The 15,470-nt window shown below is 64.3% G+C and overlaps 1 protein-coding gene across 1 annotated transcript in view; it reads left to right on the forward strand.

Annotated features, from left to right (window-relative positions):
• Nucleotides 1-231: 231 nt before the first annotated feature.
• The window catches only part of INTS1 (integrator complex subunit 1), a 28,640-nt gene continuing 13,401 nt past the window's right edge, over nucleotides 232-15,470 (forward strand). The window contains exons 1-23 of the mRNA XM_060032568.1: nucleotides 232-568; nucleotides 1,150-1,440; nucleotides 3,682-3,878; nucleotides 3,967-4,104; nucleotides 4,350-4,509; nucleotides 4,655-4,760; nucleotides 4,858-5,044; nucleotides 5,129-5,274; nucleotides 5,357-5,498; nucleotides 5,755-5,931; nucleotides 6,496-6,604; nucleotides 7,186-7,306; nucleotides 7,730-7,807; nucleotides 8,411-8,568; nucleotides 9,203-9,299; nucleotides 11,553-11,644; nucleotides 11,824-11,884; nucleotides 12,941-13,138; nucleotides 13,413-13,542; nucleotides 13,799-13,978; nucleotides 14,075-14,224; nucleotides 14,611-14,790; nucleotides 14,868-14,972. Of these exons, the coding sequence (XP_059888551.1) occupies nucleotides 511-568; nucleotides 1,150-1,440; nucleotides 3,682-3,878; nucleotides 3,967-4,104; nucleotides 4,350-4,509; nucleotides 4,655-4,760; nucleotides 4,858-5,044; nucleotides 5,129-5,274; nucleotides 5,357-5,498; nucleotides 5,755-5,931; nucleotides 6,496-6,604; nucleotides 7,186-7,306; nucleotides 7,730-7,807; nucleotides 8,411-8,568; nucleotides 9,203-9,299; nucleotides 11,553-11,644; nucleotides 11,824-11,884; nucleotides 12,941-13,138; nucleotides 13,413-13,542; nucleotides 13,799-13,978; nucleotides 14,075-14,224; nucleotides 14,611-14,790; nucleotides 14,868-14,972 (3,261 nt within the window). The 5' untranslated portion in view covers nucleotides 232-510. The remainder of the gene's footprint in view (nucleotides 569-1,149; nucleotides 1,441-3,681; nucleotides 3,879-3,966; nucleotides 4,105-4,349; nucleotides 4,510-4,654; nucleotides 4,761-4,857; nucleotides 5,045-5,128; nucleotides 5,275-5,356; nucleotides 5,499-5,754; nucleotides 5,932-6,495; nucleotides 6,605-7,185; nucleotides 7,307-7,729; nucleotides 7,808-8,410; nucleotides 8,569-9,202; nucleotides 9,300-11,552; nucleotides 11,645-11,823; nucleotides 11,885-12,940; nucleotides 13,139-13,412; nucleotides 13,543-13,798; nucleotides 13,979-14,074; nucleotides 14,225-14,610; nucleotides 14,791-14,867; nucleotides 14,973-15,470) is intronic.

Genomic DNA, 15,470 nt, shown 5'->3' on the forward strand with positions numbered 1-15,470 from the left:
GGCACGTCACTTTCTAAGGTCAGCCTCACCTGCAGGAGGGGGTGACAGCGTCCGCCTCGCCAGGTAGAGATCAGCGGCTGCGAGGCCCCGCCGGCCTCCCGCCGCCAGAGAGCGCTGCAGGCCCCGCGGACCCTCTCGCTTCCTCGCCGTTCCCCCCAACCCCCGCCGCGCTGTTTTGCTGCCGGGTGTTCCGGAAGTCGGGCTCCGAGGGCAGCTTCCGGTTCCGGGGCGGCCGTGGCGGTGGCGGGGAGCCGGTGCGATGGACCATCGCTAGAAGTGATTGGGCAGCGGCTGCTGGCGAGACAGACCCTCCCGGGGTCCGAGGCGGGGAGGCGGGGTCGCGCGGCCCCTTCGGGAGTGGCTGCGCGCGGCGGGGCTGGCCGTTCGCCCCGAACCCCAACCCCGGACGGTGGATCCGAATGAATGGGCGAACGGTGGACGACTGACTTGCGCTGGTCTTCTCCCGAGTGAGGCGTCGGCAGCGAGCAGCGGCGAAGGGACGGGGACAGAATGAACCGGGCCAAGCCCACCACCGTCCGCAGGCCCAGCGCTGCGGCCAAGCCTTCGGGTGCGCGACCTCTCCCGGCGGCGCGGCTTCGGGGCTTCCGGCCTGGCTCCTCTGTCGGGTCGCGGCTTCGTTACTCCGAGCCGAACGCGGTTTCCAGGAATGGGGTCTCGAAGGGCAGCCCTTGGTCCCGGCGGCTCTGGGAGTCGCGAGCCGGGAGGAGGGGGCAGCACAAACACAGTGGCTAAAAGCAGGCTGGAGCCAGACTGGCCTCAGCCCCGCGCTTTGCCACTCCAAGCTGTGTGGCCTTGGGCACGTTACTTAACCTCTCTGTGCCTGGCTGTCCTCACCTGTAAAGTGAGAGTAATGCTGCCTGTTCCAGAAACTCGTTGAGGGTTAAGGGGACTGACACTCGTCCACAAGAGGTGGCCTGGTCTGTAGTAAGCTCCGTGTGGCTGGCTGTCGTTGCTCCCGTCATACGGTCCCAGCTCTGCCGTGGACTTGCTGGGTGACTGGTTTCTTGCCTCCCCCAGCCCTTGTTTAATCCCCTCGGAAATCACAGGAGGTTGGAGTTGGTCTCGGACACCCCTTCCACCTCGGCCACTGTGTGAAGGTGCCCGTTTCTCCATGTCTCTTCTCTGCAGGGCACCCTCCTCCAGGAGACTTCATTGCCCTGGGCTCGAAGGGTCAGGCCACTGAATCGAAAGCGGCATCCACCCTGCTGAAGCCTGCCCCTTCCAGCCTGCCCTCGGAGCGCAAGCGGGATGCTGCGGCTGCTCTGGCGGGCGCCTCGGCCCTGACCGGGCTCACCAAGCGCCCGAAACTCTCCTCCACACCCCCTCTGAGTGCCCTGGGACGCCTGGCTGAGGCCGCAGTGGCAGAGAAACGTGCTATCTCTCCCTCGATTAAGGAGCCGTCTGTGGTCCCGATTGAAGGTAAAGTCAGCCCCTGATGTCCCCCAGAGAATGTAGCCCACGCCTTGTCTGTGCCCCAGGGGTTTGGAACGGCCACTTCCGGCTTAGCCCTGTAGGTGGAGTGTAGGTCCTTTGGAGCATGGAGGACAGGAGTCATCTGCAAGTTTGTTTTTCAAAGCACCTCTCGTAAGGGTGCCTTCACCCCACTGTGCTTCAGATTCTGTGACAGCGATGGGAAGTGCTTGTGTCGCTCAGGGCAAGACGGCACAGGAGGTCTGGGGCCCGAATGGGCTGCTGCCACGTAGCGGGAGCAGCGTTGACGGCACGCATCTCGGTGGCCTTCTCTCTGAAGCAGACAGGGCATGTGCCAGGGCCTCCTGGATTGGAAAGCCTTGTACGGATTTCCATTGTCCCAGCTCCAGGGGCGGAGCTGATGTGAGACTGATGCACTCCTGGGGGCCGCCAGCGCCTGCCCTCTGGGAACGGGCTCGCTCCACTGTGACAGGCTCTGCTCTGAGCATGGGGGGTACAGGGCAGCACATGCAGACAGGTGCTGTTCTCGTAGCCTGTGCGTCTCGTGAGGACCCCTCTCCCCCCGGGATAAGGAGGTTTGTGTTGCCTCCTCCTTTCTCCTGGCTCCTGACAATGAAGGCCTTACCTCCCTGCTCTTATTCTCCTAGCTGGAAAGGTCATACGACAGCGTTAAAGACAGATTATAGCTGATCCACAAGCCCGCTGTTTACACGAGAGCTTTTAATTTTGTGTGCCCCTAATGTTCCCTTACTTTTCTGTACCATCTTTTCGTTGATTATTTCTAGTGGCCCCACGATGCCCTGTAGATCAGGTCTGTTAAACATCATACCAGTCCCAGGTGTTGAGCGTACAGGTGCTCACGGGACAGCCTCCGGAGAGGGAAGGCCCATCAGGGAACTGTAGCGTGAAATTGAGCCTGAAAGGCTGGATGGGATCTTAACAGGCAGTGCAGGCTGTTGGAGGAGAAACCACTGAGGGGAGGTCCGCGTCCTGGAGCGGGACCTGTGCTTGGGGAACAGGGCACGCAGTGGCCAGAGCCGAGGCGGAGGACGGGGCTGGAGCAGTGCTTTGGGAGCTGAGTCAGACCTTCGGTTCAGGGCCCTCCCCTGGCGGCTGGTGCCCGTCAGGCCTGGAAGCGCTGGCGGGGCCGAGTCCTGACTCAGGCCACGGCCCTCTGCGCGGCTGGCTGTGCTTCGGTATTGTTTTACCATTGCGTGACTCCCAGAAAAGGTGGCTCTGAAGGTTGGATGGAATGCGATTCTGAAGAGCACGTCCAGAACGATAGCGTATTTTACAAACACCTTCAGCAGAACGGAGAAAAGGCTGACAGCTACTTATAGCACGTGGTGCTTGGGACATCTCCATGGCCAGGACGTTCCGTAGCTCTGGTCCACGTTTCCTGCCTATCTGTCATTTTCCCTGGCACATAGAAGGCGCTCAGGGGCTCCTGTTGAATTCTCTGTGTTCAGTGCAGTTAAGTTAGAAATCAGCAACAACGCCTCCTTCCATTGTTTGGGTATCTAAAAACACAATCCTAAAAAACCCCTTGGGAAGTGAGAGAATAGGTAGAACGGAACAGTCCCAAACGCAGCGCAGAGCAAACATGGGTTGGAGCCGAAGCCCGGCCGAGAGGGACCCTCAGAGGAGCGGGGACTCAAGTGCGGGCAGGGGCTGTGCCGGAGCTGCGGTTCCCATCGGAGAAGGAAGGTGGGGGACAGGACGCGCGCAAGGAAGTGAAGAGGAAAGGAGTGGAGAGCAGAGCAGAGGGCAGCTGTGTAGGAAGAGGCTCGAAGCCCCCAGTGGGTTCCTTGCAAAGACAGAGCAGAAAAGCCTCTGCGGGACAGACCCAGGGAGGGACGGCAAAGAAGCGGCCACGACAGAAGAGGAGGAAGGCTGCGGGTGCATCGTGCTGGCTAACTTAAAAGCTTAGAAAAAATGTCCAACTTGTAGGAAAGTAGGCGTTGCAAGAACAGATCACCCTGGGGTAGCCGTGTGGGTGTGGCGAGAGGGCCGTGGTAGCACCTGGCTAAGGCCGACCCTTCGTGGTCTTGGTCGTTCCCGCGGGTCGGGGCAGCATCTGCCCAGCGTCGGCCTCCTGGGAGACCGGCTCAGCCCTGAGACCCTCGCCGGCCGGTCTCTGGTGGTTGGCCCAGTCAGCCCGTGGCCTGGGGCCCCCGCAAGCCTCTGCTCGGAGCTGCCTGCCTGACAGGGCCCCGTCTCCCCCGCCAGTCCCGCCTGCGGTGCTGCTGGACGAGATCGAGGCGGCCGAGCTGGAGGGCAACGACGACAGGCTGGAGGGAGTGCTGTGCGGGGCCGTGAAGCAGCTGAAGGTCACGCGGGCCAAGCCGGACAGCACCCTGTACCTGAGCCTCATGTACCTGGCCAAGATCAAGCCCAACATCTTCGCCACGGAGGGGGTCATCGAGGTGAGGGCCGGGCGTCCCCTCCTCCGTCCTGGGAAGGGGCAGGTGGAGGCAAGACGGGCCTCCCCGGCCACCACGCCGTCTCTTGCAGGCTCTGTGCAGCCTCCTGCGGCGGGACGCCTCCATCAACTTCAAGGCCAAGGGGAACAGCCTGGTGTCCGTGCTGGCCTGCAGCCTCCTCATGGCTGCGTACGAGGAGGATGAGAACTGGCCCGAGATCTTTGTCAAGGTGAGTGGGCCTCTCCCAGGAGGTCGTTGCTGCGGTGAAGGGGGCAGAGGGCCGTGGGAGGTGGGCTGCGCCGCTGGAGCCCTGGGGCGAGAGGGGCAATTGAACGCGTTCTTCCTGGAGGGCTGTGTCTGGCGGCCCAGCTCCTGTCCGCTGGGGCCCTGGGGAAGCACCCGGCTCGCTCGTTCCCGTGGCGCCGCTGGGACGTGGCAGAGGGCAGGCAGGAGGTGCAGGCCTTGTCCTCACAGGTGTACATTGAAGACTCCCTGGGGGAGCGGATCTGGGTGGACAGCCCGCACTGCAAGACCTTTGTGGACAACATCCAGACGGCCTTTAACACCAAGATGCCCCCCAAGAGCGTGCTCCTGCAGGGGGAGGCGGGGCGCAGCGGAGGGGAACTCAGTGCCGGTGAGAGAGGCTGGGCGGCCGGGCCGGGGTTCCCCGCGGGAGGGGCCGGGGCGGTTCGCCTCCCTCCACGGCGCCAGGCACCACCGGGGGCGTGGGTGCCCGAGGGCCGGCTGGGCGCACGTATCCACGAGGCGCTCGTGTGCAGGGAGCAGCCCCCACCCCTCCCTCACCGAGGAGGAGGACAGCCAGACCGAGCTGCTGATCGCGGAGGAGAAGCTCAGCCCCGATCAGGAGGGCCAGCCCATGCCCAGGTAGGTGCGCTGCGCGGCCCCGCCCTGCCAGGCCCTGCCCCCCGGAGAGCCCGCATGCCCGCCTTCCCGCCCGCCTGCCTTCCCCCCTCTGGCCTAGGTACGAGGAGCTGGCGGAGAGCGTGGAGGAGTACGTCCTCGACGTGCTGCGCGACCAGCTCACCCGGCGGCAGCCCATTGACAACGTCTCGCGGAACCTGCTGCGGCTGCTCACCTCCACCTGCGGCTACAAGGAGGTGCGGCTGATGGCGGTGCAGAAGCTGGAGATGTGGCTGCAGAACCCCAAGGTGAGGGGCGCCGTGCGCGCGGGGCCCCGCCGGCGGGCCAGGCCACGAGGCTGACGCGTGCCCCCCGGCCCGGCCGCCCCACAGCTGACCCGGCCGGCCCAGGACCTGCTCATGTCCGTGTGCATGAACTGCGGCACGCACGGCCCCGAGGACATGGACGTCATCTCCCACCTGATCAAGATCCGCCTGAAGCCCAAGGTCCTGCTCAACCACTACATGCTCTGCGTCAGGTGCGCCCGGCGGGGGGAAGCGGGGCGGGGGGGGCAGCAGGCGGGGGCAGCCCAGCCACTCCGGTGCTCGGCCCACGTCCAGGGAGCTGCTGAACGCGCACAAGGACAACCTGGGCACCACCATCAAGTTCGTGATCTTCAACGAGCTCTCCAATGCACGGAACCCCAACAACATGCAGACCCTCTACGCCGTGCTGCAGCACAGCTCCGCACTGGCACCCAAGGTGGGAGCCCGGCGTGGCCTCACGCCCGCGACCCCCGCCCCGCGCCCAGGCTGGAGACGAGGGCATGGCAGCGGCCGGCGTGGTGCCAAGCCGTGTGTGAGAGGCTCGGGGGTGGGGGGCCCAGGGGCCGGGCCTGGGCGTGCAGCGGGAGCTGGCGGGGGCCTCGTCCGGGGGCTCTGGGAAGACCTCCTGCAGCCTGGTGAGGACGGAAGCTGGCGGGCAGCCCCGGCAGCTGCTGGCGCTCTCTGTCCCCCAGTTCCTGGCCATGGTGTTCCAGGACCTGCTGACCAACAAGGACGACTACCTGCGGGCCTCGCGGGCCCTGCTGCGCGAGATCATCAAGCAGACGAAGCACGAAATCAACTTCCAGGCCTTCTGCCTGGGGCTCATGCAGGAGCGCAAGGAGCCCCAGTACCTGGACATGGAGTTCAAGGTGGGCAGCCCCCAGGCCCGCGCGGGCTGCCTAGCGCTCGGGTCCCGCCCAGCGGTTTCCCCTGTGCCGTCTGGAGTGCACCTGGCTGGGATTGGTGCCCCGTGTGCATGGTGGCCCAGCCCGGAGGCAGCGGAGGCTGCATCCTGTGAGGTCCAAGGAGGGACTGGCTGGGTGCCCCCAGGGGAGCCGGTGACCTCGGGGCTGGGTGTGGAGGTGGGCAGAGCTGTAGCCGGTGGGGCTGGGGAGGCCAGCGCACGGCGTGAGCAGCCAGGGCGACGCAGATGGTGCACAGAGGGCCGTAGATTTTGGGGTGTTTGGGGGCAGCGGGAGGTGCCGCTGGAGAGCAGGACTTGGGGCCGGGGGTGGAGGGCCTCTTCTCGGGAGGGCGGGCTTTGTCCAGCTCTGTTGTCTGAGCCTCCTCCCTGTGGCCCGGCCTGGCCTTGCCCCTGGCCGGTCCTTGGTCCCAAGGCCTCCTTCCGCCCAGCGTCCTCCTGTCCCGGCGGCTCGTGTGCCCAGGGCCTGGGCAAGGGACGCAGACCCCGCTGAGCCGGGCTGTGCTTGCAGGAGCGCTTCGTGGTGCACATCACAGACGTGCTGGCCGTGTCCATGATGCTGGGCATCACGGCCCAGGTGAAGGAGGCCGGCATCGCCTGGGACAAAGGAGAGAAAAAGAGTAAGGCTCCGGGCCTGGCAGTGGTGGGTGCTTCCGTGGCTGCAGGCTGTCCCCGAGGCCCAGGCAGGGGGCGGGAAGGGGCGCCCCCACGGCACAGCTCCTGGAGACCGAGGGAGCTTGTGGAACCTGCTGGTTCCTGTTCCTCCCATGTGGGCTGAGAACACCAGCTCCTGGTCCAGGCCCGTTGTCTGTTTGGATGGTTGGTTCACGTGGGTCCTGGTGCCGCTGTGAAGGCGTTTCGGGCTTGTGGCCCTTGGGCCGGGGTAGGTGGGGAAGCAGGGCGGTGGTGTTTGGGCCAGCCGGCTTTGGGTCGCGGCTGATCCTGGGGAGGCCTGGCTGCACAGGCCACTTAAGCGATTGGCTGGAAGAACACTTGGAACCGAGGGTTTCAGTTCCCCGAGTTGCCCTGGGCCTGTGAGGACGGTCAGGTGTTCGCTGAACCTTATCCTAGCCGAGTTCCCCACTCCATCTCAGGTCCGCCTTCCTAACCTGCAGACAGTGCAGGATGCTTGTGCTGCGCCTGGCCTTGAACTAGACCCTCTGGCTGCCGTGCGGGCTCTGTAACTGTCTTGTACCCGCAGACCTGGAGGTGCTGCGCTCCTTCCAGAACCAGATCGCCGCAATCCAGCGGGACGCCGTCTGGTGGCTGCACACCGTCGTCCCCTCCATCAGCAAGCTGGCCCCCAAGGACTACGTGCACTGGTGCGGCCGCTGCTCTTCTGCGCGGGATGAGCAGCCACTCCCTGGTCTGACCGGTGACGAGTGACAGGGCTCACACATAGGTGGCAGGTCACCGGCTGGCACTAGCCTCTTAGGAACCAGAGGAGCCGGTGGGCAGCAGCCGGCCCTTGTGTGGTGGCAGGGCCTCGGGCAGAGCCTTCTCTTACAGGGGGAGGTGGGGTCCCGTCTGACCAGGGTTGGGAGCCCCCTGCTGGGGGCTCTGTCACCTGCCAGCCCCCCAGGCCTTATTGGGGGGTGGCTGGAGGCCCTGCAGAGGCCATGGGGTTGCCGAGCTCCAGAATCGGGCGGCCCCTCTGCACGTGCAGCTTCGCAGCCCGTGGGGGCTGACAGGGTTGGTGGGGGGCCCTGTCTACTCCAACCCTGATGGCTCTCTCCACCCTGCAGCCTCCACAAGGTGCTCTTCACAGAGCAGCCCGAGACCTACTACAAATGGGACAACTGGCCACCCGAGAGTGACCGCAAGTGAGCATGCCTTCCGGCCCTGCGCCACGAGGGCTGCCCAGGCCAGGCTCACTGAAGCAGCCCAGAGACTGTCTGGTCTTGGTCAGGGTCACCGTCCCTGTCCCGCTTCGCACACCCTGTGCCGCTTTTCCCAAGGGTGTGGTGTCTCTGCTACGTCACCTGCAACCCTCCCGGGGACTCAGCCGGTGCCTGTGCCCCGGGACTCCCCAGCTCCCTGCCCCTCCTCGCTTCCAAGCAGCTGCACACGCATGTTTCCTCCCTCAGCCAGTGTCGTGCTCTGTCCCCTGAGCCTGGGGACACCCTGCCCTGTGCTGACAGGCCGGTCCCATCTGTCCCCACTGTGGGCCCGGTCAGCGTGCTCATCTCACACCCGCCTGTGCTCCATGCCCGTCTCGTGTCACAGCTCGGGGGCTGCGGGACGAGGCTGGGCTCCCCTCACATTCCTCCTCGGGACGGCGGGGTGTGGTCCACAGGGGCATCGGGCACAAGTGGCCACGGGGAGGGTGGGCGGCTGCTCCCTCCTCGCCCGCCGTGGGGGTGGGCGGCCCCGGCGGGTTTGGGGTGGGCTCCCGCCAGCCCAGCCTCTCCCTGCTGTGCCCGCAGCTTCTTCCTCCGCCTCTGCTCAGAGGTTCCCATCCTGGAGGACACGCTGATGCGCATCCTGGTCATTGGGCTGTCACGGGAGCTTCCACTGGGCCCCGCCGATGCCATGGAGCTGGCCGACCACCTGGTGAAGCGGGCTGCAGCCGTGCAGGCCGACGGTGAGGGCCTCGGGCTTTGTCCCGCCCCCTGTGGGTGATGGCCTCCTGCCACTGGGCTCCACCCCCGCTGCTGACCTCATGGGCATCGGGCATCAGGCTGCGCGTGTGTCTTGGACGGCAACCTAGTCCTTAGGCTAATTCTGGAGCTCACCCTGGACTTGTGCCCATTCCCGTGTGGTTGAACTTCGTCAGGAGTGTGTGTCTCTCGCGTCTTTAACGGGCCACTGCGGTGGCCTTGTGCAGAGCAGTCCCTGTTCTAGAGCGTACGTGTGTCCCGTTGCCGATGGGCCTGGAGCTGACCCTTCAGTGTGGCGGGGCTCGCTGCCTCCCCGGGGGCTCTGCCCTAGCGCTTCTGCTCCAGAAACGGGCGTGGTCACGTCTCGGCCCTGCCCCGAGCCCAGCTGCGCTGTGCTGTCCCCGGTCCTGCCTGCTCCCCTCCAGCTCGGGTGCCACGGGGTGGAGACGTGCCCCGGCTCCCCAGGCCAGCTCACGCTGGCTGCGTGTCATTGCATCCTGCCCTGTGCCCGTGTCGTCCCCGGCCCCCCCTGCCCCGTCTCCTCGCTCTCTGATGTCCACAGCCTGAGTCTGGGCCTGGACATCCACCGAGTGAGCCGTGTGTGCTTTTGGGTTTCAGACGTGGAAGTGCTGAAGGTGGAGAGGATCCAGCTGATCGACGCTGTTCTGAACCTGTGCACCTACCATCACCCGGAGAACATCCAGCTCCCGCCTGGGTAAGCGCCAGGGGCCCGTCCACAGACGCCCATGAGGCTGGGCCGCGGCGAACGACCCGAGGCCTGGCTGCCTGCCGTCGCCTGGGTCTCTGACCTGCTCCCTTTTTGGTCTTTGTCACTTAGATGCTTGTTCCCTGTGTGTGAACACATTCACGGTGTTTTCTAGACAGCATGAGCTCGTGCTCTGTTTCCTGAAGCCACTTGACTGAGACACGGTTCTCGTTTCTCATATGCTTCACTCATCCGAAGCTTGTGACTTGGTGCTTTCAGCACGTTCGTGGGGTTGTGCAGCCATTGGCAGCCTAACTTTAGAACCACGTCCCCTTAAGGAACCTGTTCCCGCCAACTGTGGCTCCCTGTCCCCCTGCCCCCAAACCCACAGGCCTTAGACCCCACGAATCAACTCTGTCCCTGTGGATTGGACGTTTTCAGACACTTTATGTAAACAGAGTCATAAAGCGCGTGGTCCTGTGTTGCTGGCTCCTTCCACTGAGCGCCACGTGTGCGGGCTCCCTCCGACTTTTAGTTTGCGCCTGTGCTCTGTCCCTCCCTGTGGCCAAGCGCAGGCACTGCGTTTTGTTGATCTGTCTGCTGGTTGACGCCCACTTAGGTTGTTTCCACTGTTGTTAACCATGCTGCTGGCAACTCCACGGATACGTTTCTGTAAGAATGTATGTTTTCAATTCTCGCGAGGATACCCAGGAGTAGAATCGCTGGGTCACGTGTTTAACCTTTTGTGGAACCACCAGACTTTCCCACAGCGGCTGCACCGTTTCACTTTCCCAGCAGAGGGTCCGAGGGTTCCTGTTTCTCCAAATCTTTGCTGAGACCGAGGGTCCATCTTTTTATTTTAGTCGTTTTAGTGGGTGTGAAGTGGCATCTCACTTTGGCTTTTTTTTTTTGGCCGCAGCATGTGGGATCTTGGTTCCCTGACCAGGGATCAGACCTGTGCCCCCTGCAGTGGAAGTGCAGAGCCCTAACCACTGGACCGCCAGGGAAGTCCCTCATTTTGGCTTTGATTCCATTTCTGTGATCGCTAGTGACGTTGAGCAGCTGTTCACGTGCTTGTGGCTGTTTGAACGCCTTCTTTGGAGAGATGTCTGTCTGAGTCCTTGGCCCAGTTTTAAGCTGGGTTGTTTGAGTATTTGGTGTTGGATGGTGAGGGCTCTTTATGGGTTCTGGAGTGAGACCCTTAACACACCTGTGATTTGTAGATATTTCCCTTCTTGGTGCCGTTTGAGACACAAAAGCTTTTTAATCTCGATAAGGTGCAGTTTATTTTTCTTTGGTTTCTTGGGTCTTCGCATCACGCGTAAGAAACCATTGCCTCATCTGAGGCGTCAAAGATCTATTCCTGTGTTTTCTCCTAAGGGTTTTATAGTTTTAGCCTTAATGTTTAGGTCCGTTACCCAGTTTGAACTTATTTCTGCGTATGGTGTGAGGTGCGGCTGTGGCTTCGTTGTTTCATGCGGATGAGCCGTTGTCCTTTGTGGGTAATCAGTTGGCATACGGGTTTATTTCTGGGTCCTCAGTTCTGTTCCATTGACCTAGATGCCTGTCCTCACGCCCACACTTCTGTCTTCATTACTGTAATTCTATGCTGGGTTTTGAAGTTGGGAGGTGTGAGTCCTCCAGTTTTATTCTTTTTCAACATTATTTTGGCTTTTCTGGGTCCTCGCATTTCCATGTGAATTTTAGGGTCATCTGGTCAATTTCCACAAAAAAGCCACCCGGGATTGTGGGGGGACTGCGTCCAAGCTGTAGACGAGTTTGGGGAGTGTTGCCAAGTCATCATATCAGATTTATTTCATTTTTCCTAACAGCTTTTTAGCTGCTTTCTGTTGCGTCATCTGAAAGGACTGTTATTACGACAGCACGATGCGTGACTTTTGAAAGTTATGGTTACACGTCGACCGATACCGGGGTGTTTTCTGGTTTTCTGATGCAGAGAATAACAACAGTAGTTAACACTGTCGAGTGTTTGTTACCTTCCCCCTGTTCCCGTGCTGTAGGGTGGGAGGCCAAGGCTGAGGGAAGTAGGGCACATGTCCCGGAGCCCAGAGCTGGGGTGTGGGCCTGAGCGGTGTGCTGGATACAGCCATGCACATCCTGGGGGTGCAAGTCCCAGAGAGGAGTTACTGAGGCTCCAGTGCTGGTGTTCGGGTCTGTGAAGCGGCTGCCGCCATGGCCTGGACCCGTTCCCGTCCAGGACCTCATGGCCCGAGGCTGAGCCATTGACACCTTATGTCCCAGGTACCAGCCTCCGAACCTCGCCATCTCCACCCTCTACTGGAAGGCGTGGCCCCTACTGCTGGTCGTCGCCGCGTTCAACCCAGAAAACATTGGTGAGCCCCCTCTGGCCAGCCGTGGTCCCCTGGGCCGGTGTTGACCTTTCCCTCTTCTGGGCGTCCTGCATGTCAGGACCTGGAGCAGAGCCTGGCTGGGCACTGGAGGATTGGCGTGGGAGGGGGTGGGTCTTCGGCCGGGAGTCCCAGCTACCACCTGCTGTCGCCTTGCTCCCTAGGCCTGGCCGCCTGGGAGGAGTACCCCACACTGAAGATGCTCATGGAGATGGTGATGACCAAGTAAGTGGCTCGCCGCTCTGGGACCGGGAGGGAGGGCCCACCGGTGCTGCACTGGGAGCGGGGCGCGCTGGGCCTCCCACTGCTCTGCGGTCTCCCTACTCTGCGGGGCTGCCCCCTCGCTGGACTGGGGCAGTGGGATCAAGTGACGCCATGTGCTGTGGGGCCCTGGGCCCTCCTGGGTGGCACGCATGTTGCCGTGGGCGTGGGGACGGTCAGGCTGATGCTGCTGTGACATGGGAGGCGTAGAGCGGAGGGGTCCAGAGCCAGAGGGTGCGGCGGGATGGAGACGGGGTCAGCAGCAGGGGACTGCCTCTGGACGCGGCGGGCAGCAGATGCCAGGGCCGCTGTGACCATGCTCGCTGCGAGCCGCGAGCTGAGGAAGCGGTGTGGGCGCCTGGGCGGGTGGCGTGTGTGTGCTGTGCTCCTGCAGTGGGGATGGGTGCAGCCTGCCGGCGCACTCGGGGGCAGCGAGGGTCGCTGCGGGACACTGGCTGAGGTGGAGCGGAGCCCGAGGCCGTGGGGTGTCGGAACCGTGGGGTCTGGGTGCACCCGTGGGGTCTGGGTGGCAGGGCCGTCCTGTGGCTGTCTCAGGAAGCTAGGTTAGATTTTGAACACGGACAGGAGTCCAGCTGTTTGTGCCCCCAGAAAGCCACGTGTGTCTTTGAAGCCGTGAGTCGGCCTGGGGTGCCCTGTGTGCCCCGGGCCACCTGGCCTGTTGGAAAGGGTCCAGGGGTCCTGTGTGGCCATCCTGGACAGACGCCGCTCGGGTCCAGGATCCTGACACACGTTGGCTGATTTTGGAGGCGCCAGTACTCGGCTGTGTGGGAAGAGAGGGTGGCCGGCTGTGGGCTCTGAGGGCTGCCCAGCTCCCTCATGGGGGTCTGACTGTGACCATGTTGCCGACACCTGCCCCCGGGTCCCTTCCACAGCCTGACGGCTCGAGCTGGGCCTGGGCGAGGGACACCGTCCTAAGTTCTGACCCCCCACCCTGAGCGCCGCCTGGTGGCAGCCAGCCTTTGGTGGCCCGGCGACAGGTTCCTCCTGCTTGGTCCCCAGCAATTACTCGTACCCACCGTGCACCCTGACGGACGAGGAGACCCGGACTGAGATGGTCACCCGAGAGCTGCAGGTCTCGCAGCGGGAGAAGCAGGAGATCCTGGCGTTCGAGGGGCACCTGGCCGCTGCATCCACCAAGCAGACCATCACTGAGAGCAGCAGCCTGCTCCTGTCCCAGCTCACCAGCCTTGAGCCCCAGTATGCGCTGCGCGGAGCTCGGGCCGGGCCTGGGCTGGCAGGGGCGGGCGGGGGTGCCGCGTCCTGGCCGCTGTCCTGGTTCTCCGCGCGGCTGGCGATGGTGAAGCCGAGAGCCCCCCGTGGCTGGGCTGGGAGGGGAGGGACCGCGGGCCTCAGGGAAGACGGGCAGCTGCCCACAGGTGGGAGGCAGGCGGCCCCGCCCTCACCCGGTACTGTCGACTGGGGAGCAGTGCGCTTGCGGCTTCGACACGCTTGGGTCATGTGGAACTTTCAGAGGGCCGCCCCGGAGGCCTCCCCCTCACGTCCTGGATCAGGTGAAAGGCCTCAACCAGTCCCTCCGCCTCGGGCACCTGCTGTGTCGGAGCCGGAACCCGGACTTTCTCCTCAACATCATCCAGAGGCAGGTGAGTCCCGCGGTGGTCCGGCAGAGGAGGCTGGTGCAGGCGGGCGGGCGGGGAACCTTCTAGGGGCGTCAGTGCGCTGCGGCGTTAGATGAGACCGTGGCCACAAGAGGGCACACCCGGAGACAGGGCTACATGGCGACGGGCTCCTGGGCACACACAGGGCCACCTCGGGAATCCCCGCTGGGGGCGGGCAGGTGGGTCGGGGGGCCACGGCAGGCTTAGCCGGAAGGAGCCGTGTGGCTGCCGCCCCGCCCAGGCTTCCTCCCAGTCCATGCCCTGGCTGGCCGACCTGGTGCAGTCCAGCGAGGGCTCCCTGGACGTGCTGCCCGTGCAGTGCCTGTGCGAGTTCCTGCTGCACGACGCTGCCGACGAGCCCGCCTCCGGGGAGGAGGAGGAGGAGGGCGAGAGCAGAGAGCAGAAGGCCAAGAAGCGGCAGGTGGGCGCCCTGCCCCGCCCCCAGCCCCGCCCCAACACCCCCCCCCCCCCGCCCCCGGCCCTGGAGACCCACCCTGAGGGCCCCCTGTCCCTGCAGAGGCAGCAGAAGCAGCGGCAGCTGCTGGGCCGCCTGCAGGACCTGCTGCTGGGCCCCAGGGCCGACGAGCAGACCACGTGTGAGGTGCTGGACTACTTCCTGCGGCGCCTCGGCTCCTCCCAGGTGGCTTCCCGGGTGCTGGCCACGAAGGTGAGGCGGCCGTCTGGCCCGCTCCTCCCCGCGCACCCCTGCTCTCCCCGTTCTGTTAAGATGGGAGTTTTTGCTCACGCAGCCTTGTATTCTAGCTGACTCCTGGGCACAGGAAGGCTGCAGTCATGAGCTGCGCAGGGCTCAGACCTTTCTCCCCCGTCTGGGCCCCCTCCCTGGGTGGTACTGGGAAGCACCCCGAGAGCAGCTCAGTGGCCGCCTGCCGTGTTTCCCGAGGCACTGGCGGCGGTTTTCCAGGGGAGCCGGCCCGCGCCCCTTCCGCCCCAGGCGAGGGCGCTCCGGGCGCACCACACCTCTGCCGGGAAGCGGCCCTCGCGCGTGCCTCTGAGGGAGTGGTGGCCCCGAGACCAGCGCGTGTCTGCTTGCAGGGCCTGTCCCTGGTGCTCTCGGAGGGCAGCCTGCGTGACGGGGAGGAGAAGGAGCCCCCCACGGAGGAGGACTCGGGCGACACGGACGCGCTGCAGGGCTACCAGTGGCTGCTGCGAGACCTGCCCAGGCTGCCTCTGTTCGACAGCGTCAGGACCACCACCGCCCTGGCGCTGCAGCAGGTGAGGGGCCGCAGGCGGGCGGCGGGCTGCACTGCCGGGCATGCGCTCACACGCCCTCCCTCCCCCCCACTCCCCAGGCCATCCACATGGAGACGGACCCGCAGACCATCAGTGCCTACCTGGTCTACCTGTCCCAGCACACGCCCGTGGAGGAGCAGAGCCAGCACAGCGACCTGGCCCTGGTGAGGGGGGCGGGGCTGGGGGACACCGACCAGCCCAGTCGGGCTGCAGGGCCAGCAGGGCCACACCTCGGCTCTGGGCTCTGAGCGCCCAGCTGCCTTGCCGGTGACCCTCTGTCCGGAGCAGGGATCGAGGGCAGGAGCCCCCAGTGCCCTTGTGATCATCCAGGCCTGGTCGCCTCTGTGGCTCTGGGCTGGGGGAGGCGTGGCTTGGCCAACCCAGGAGGCCAAGGGGCAGGAGGCCAGCCCAGGAGTCTGCGGCTGGGGCCCGCATCCCGCTCCCTGCTGGGGAGGCCCGTTTTCTACTTCGTCTTCCTCTTTTCGGGCCGTCTTTCTTCTGACCTTGCTCCCCTGTTAGCGTGTCAGCTGACAGTGATGGAGGTTCTGGAGGCCCTGGGTCTTTGTAGAATGAGTGAGTGGACGGAGTGAGGGAACGGGCTGAAGACAGAGGTCGGTGGGCAGGGGGATTCTGTCCAAGCCTGGGTTCCTCGTCGAGGGGCT

The sequence above is a fragment of the Delphinus delphis genome, chromosome 15, assembly GCF_949987515.2.
Source record: "Delphinus delphis chromosome 15, mDelDel1.2, whole genome shotgun sequence".
Classification (NCBI taxonomy): Eukaryota; Metazoa; Chordata; class Mammalia; order Artiodactyla; family Delphinidae; genus Delphinus; species Delphinus delphis.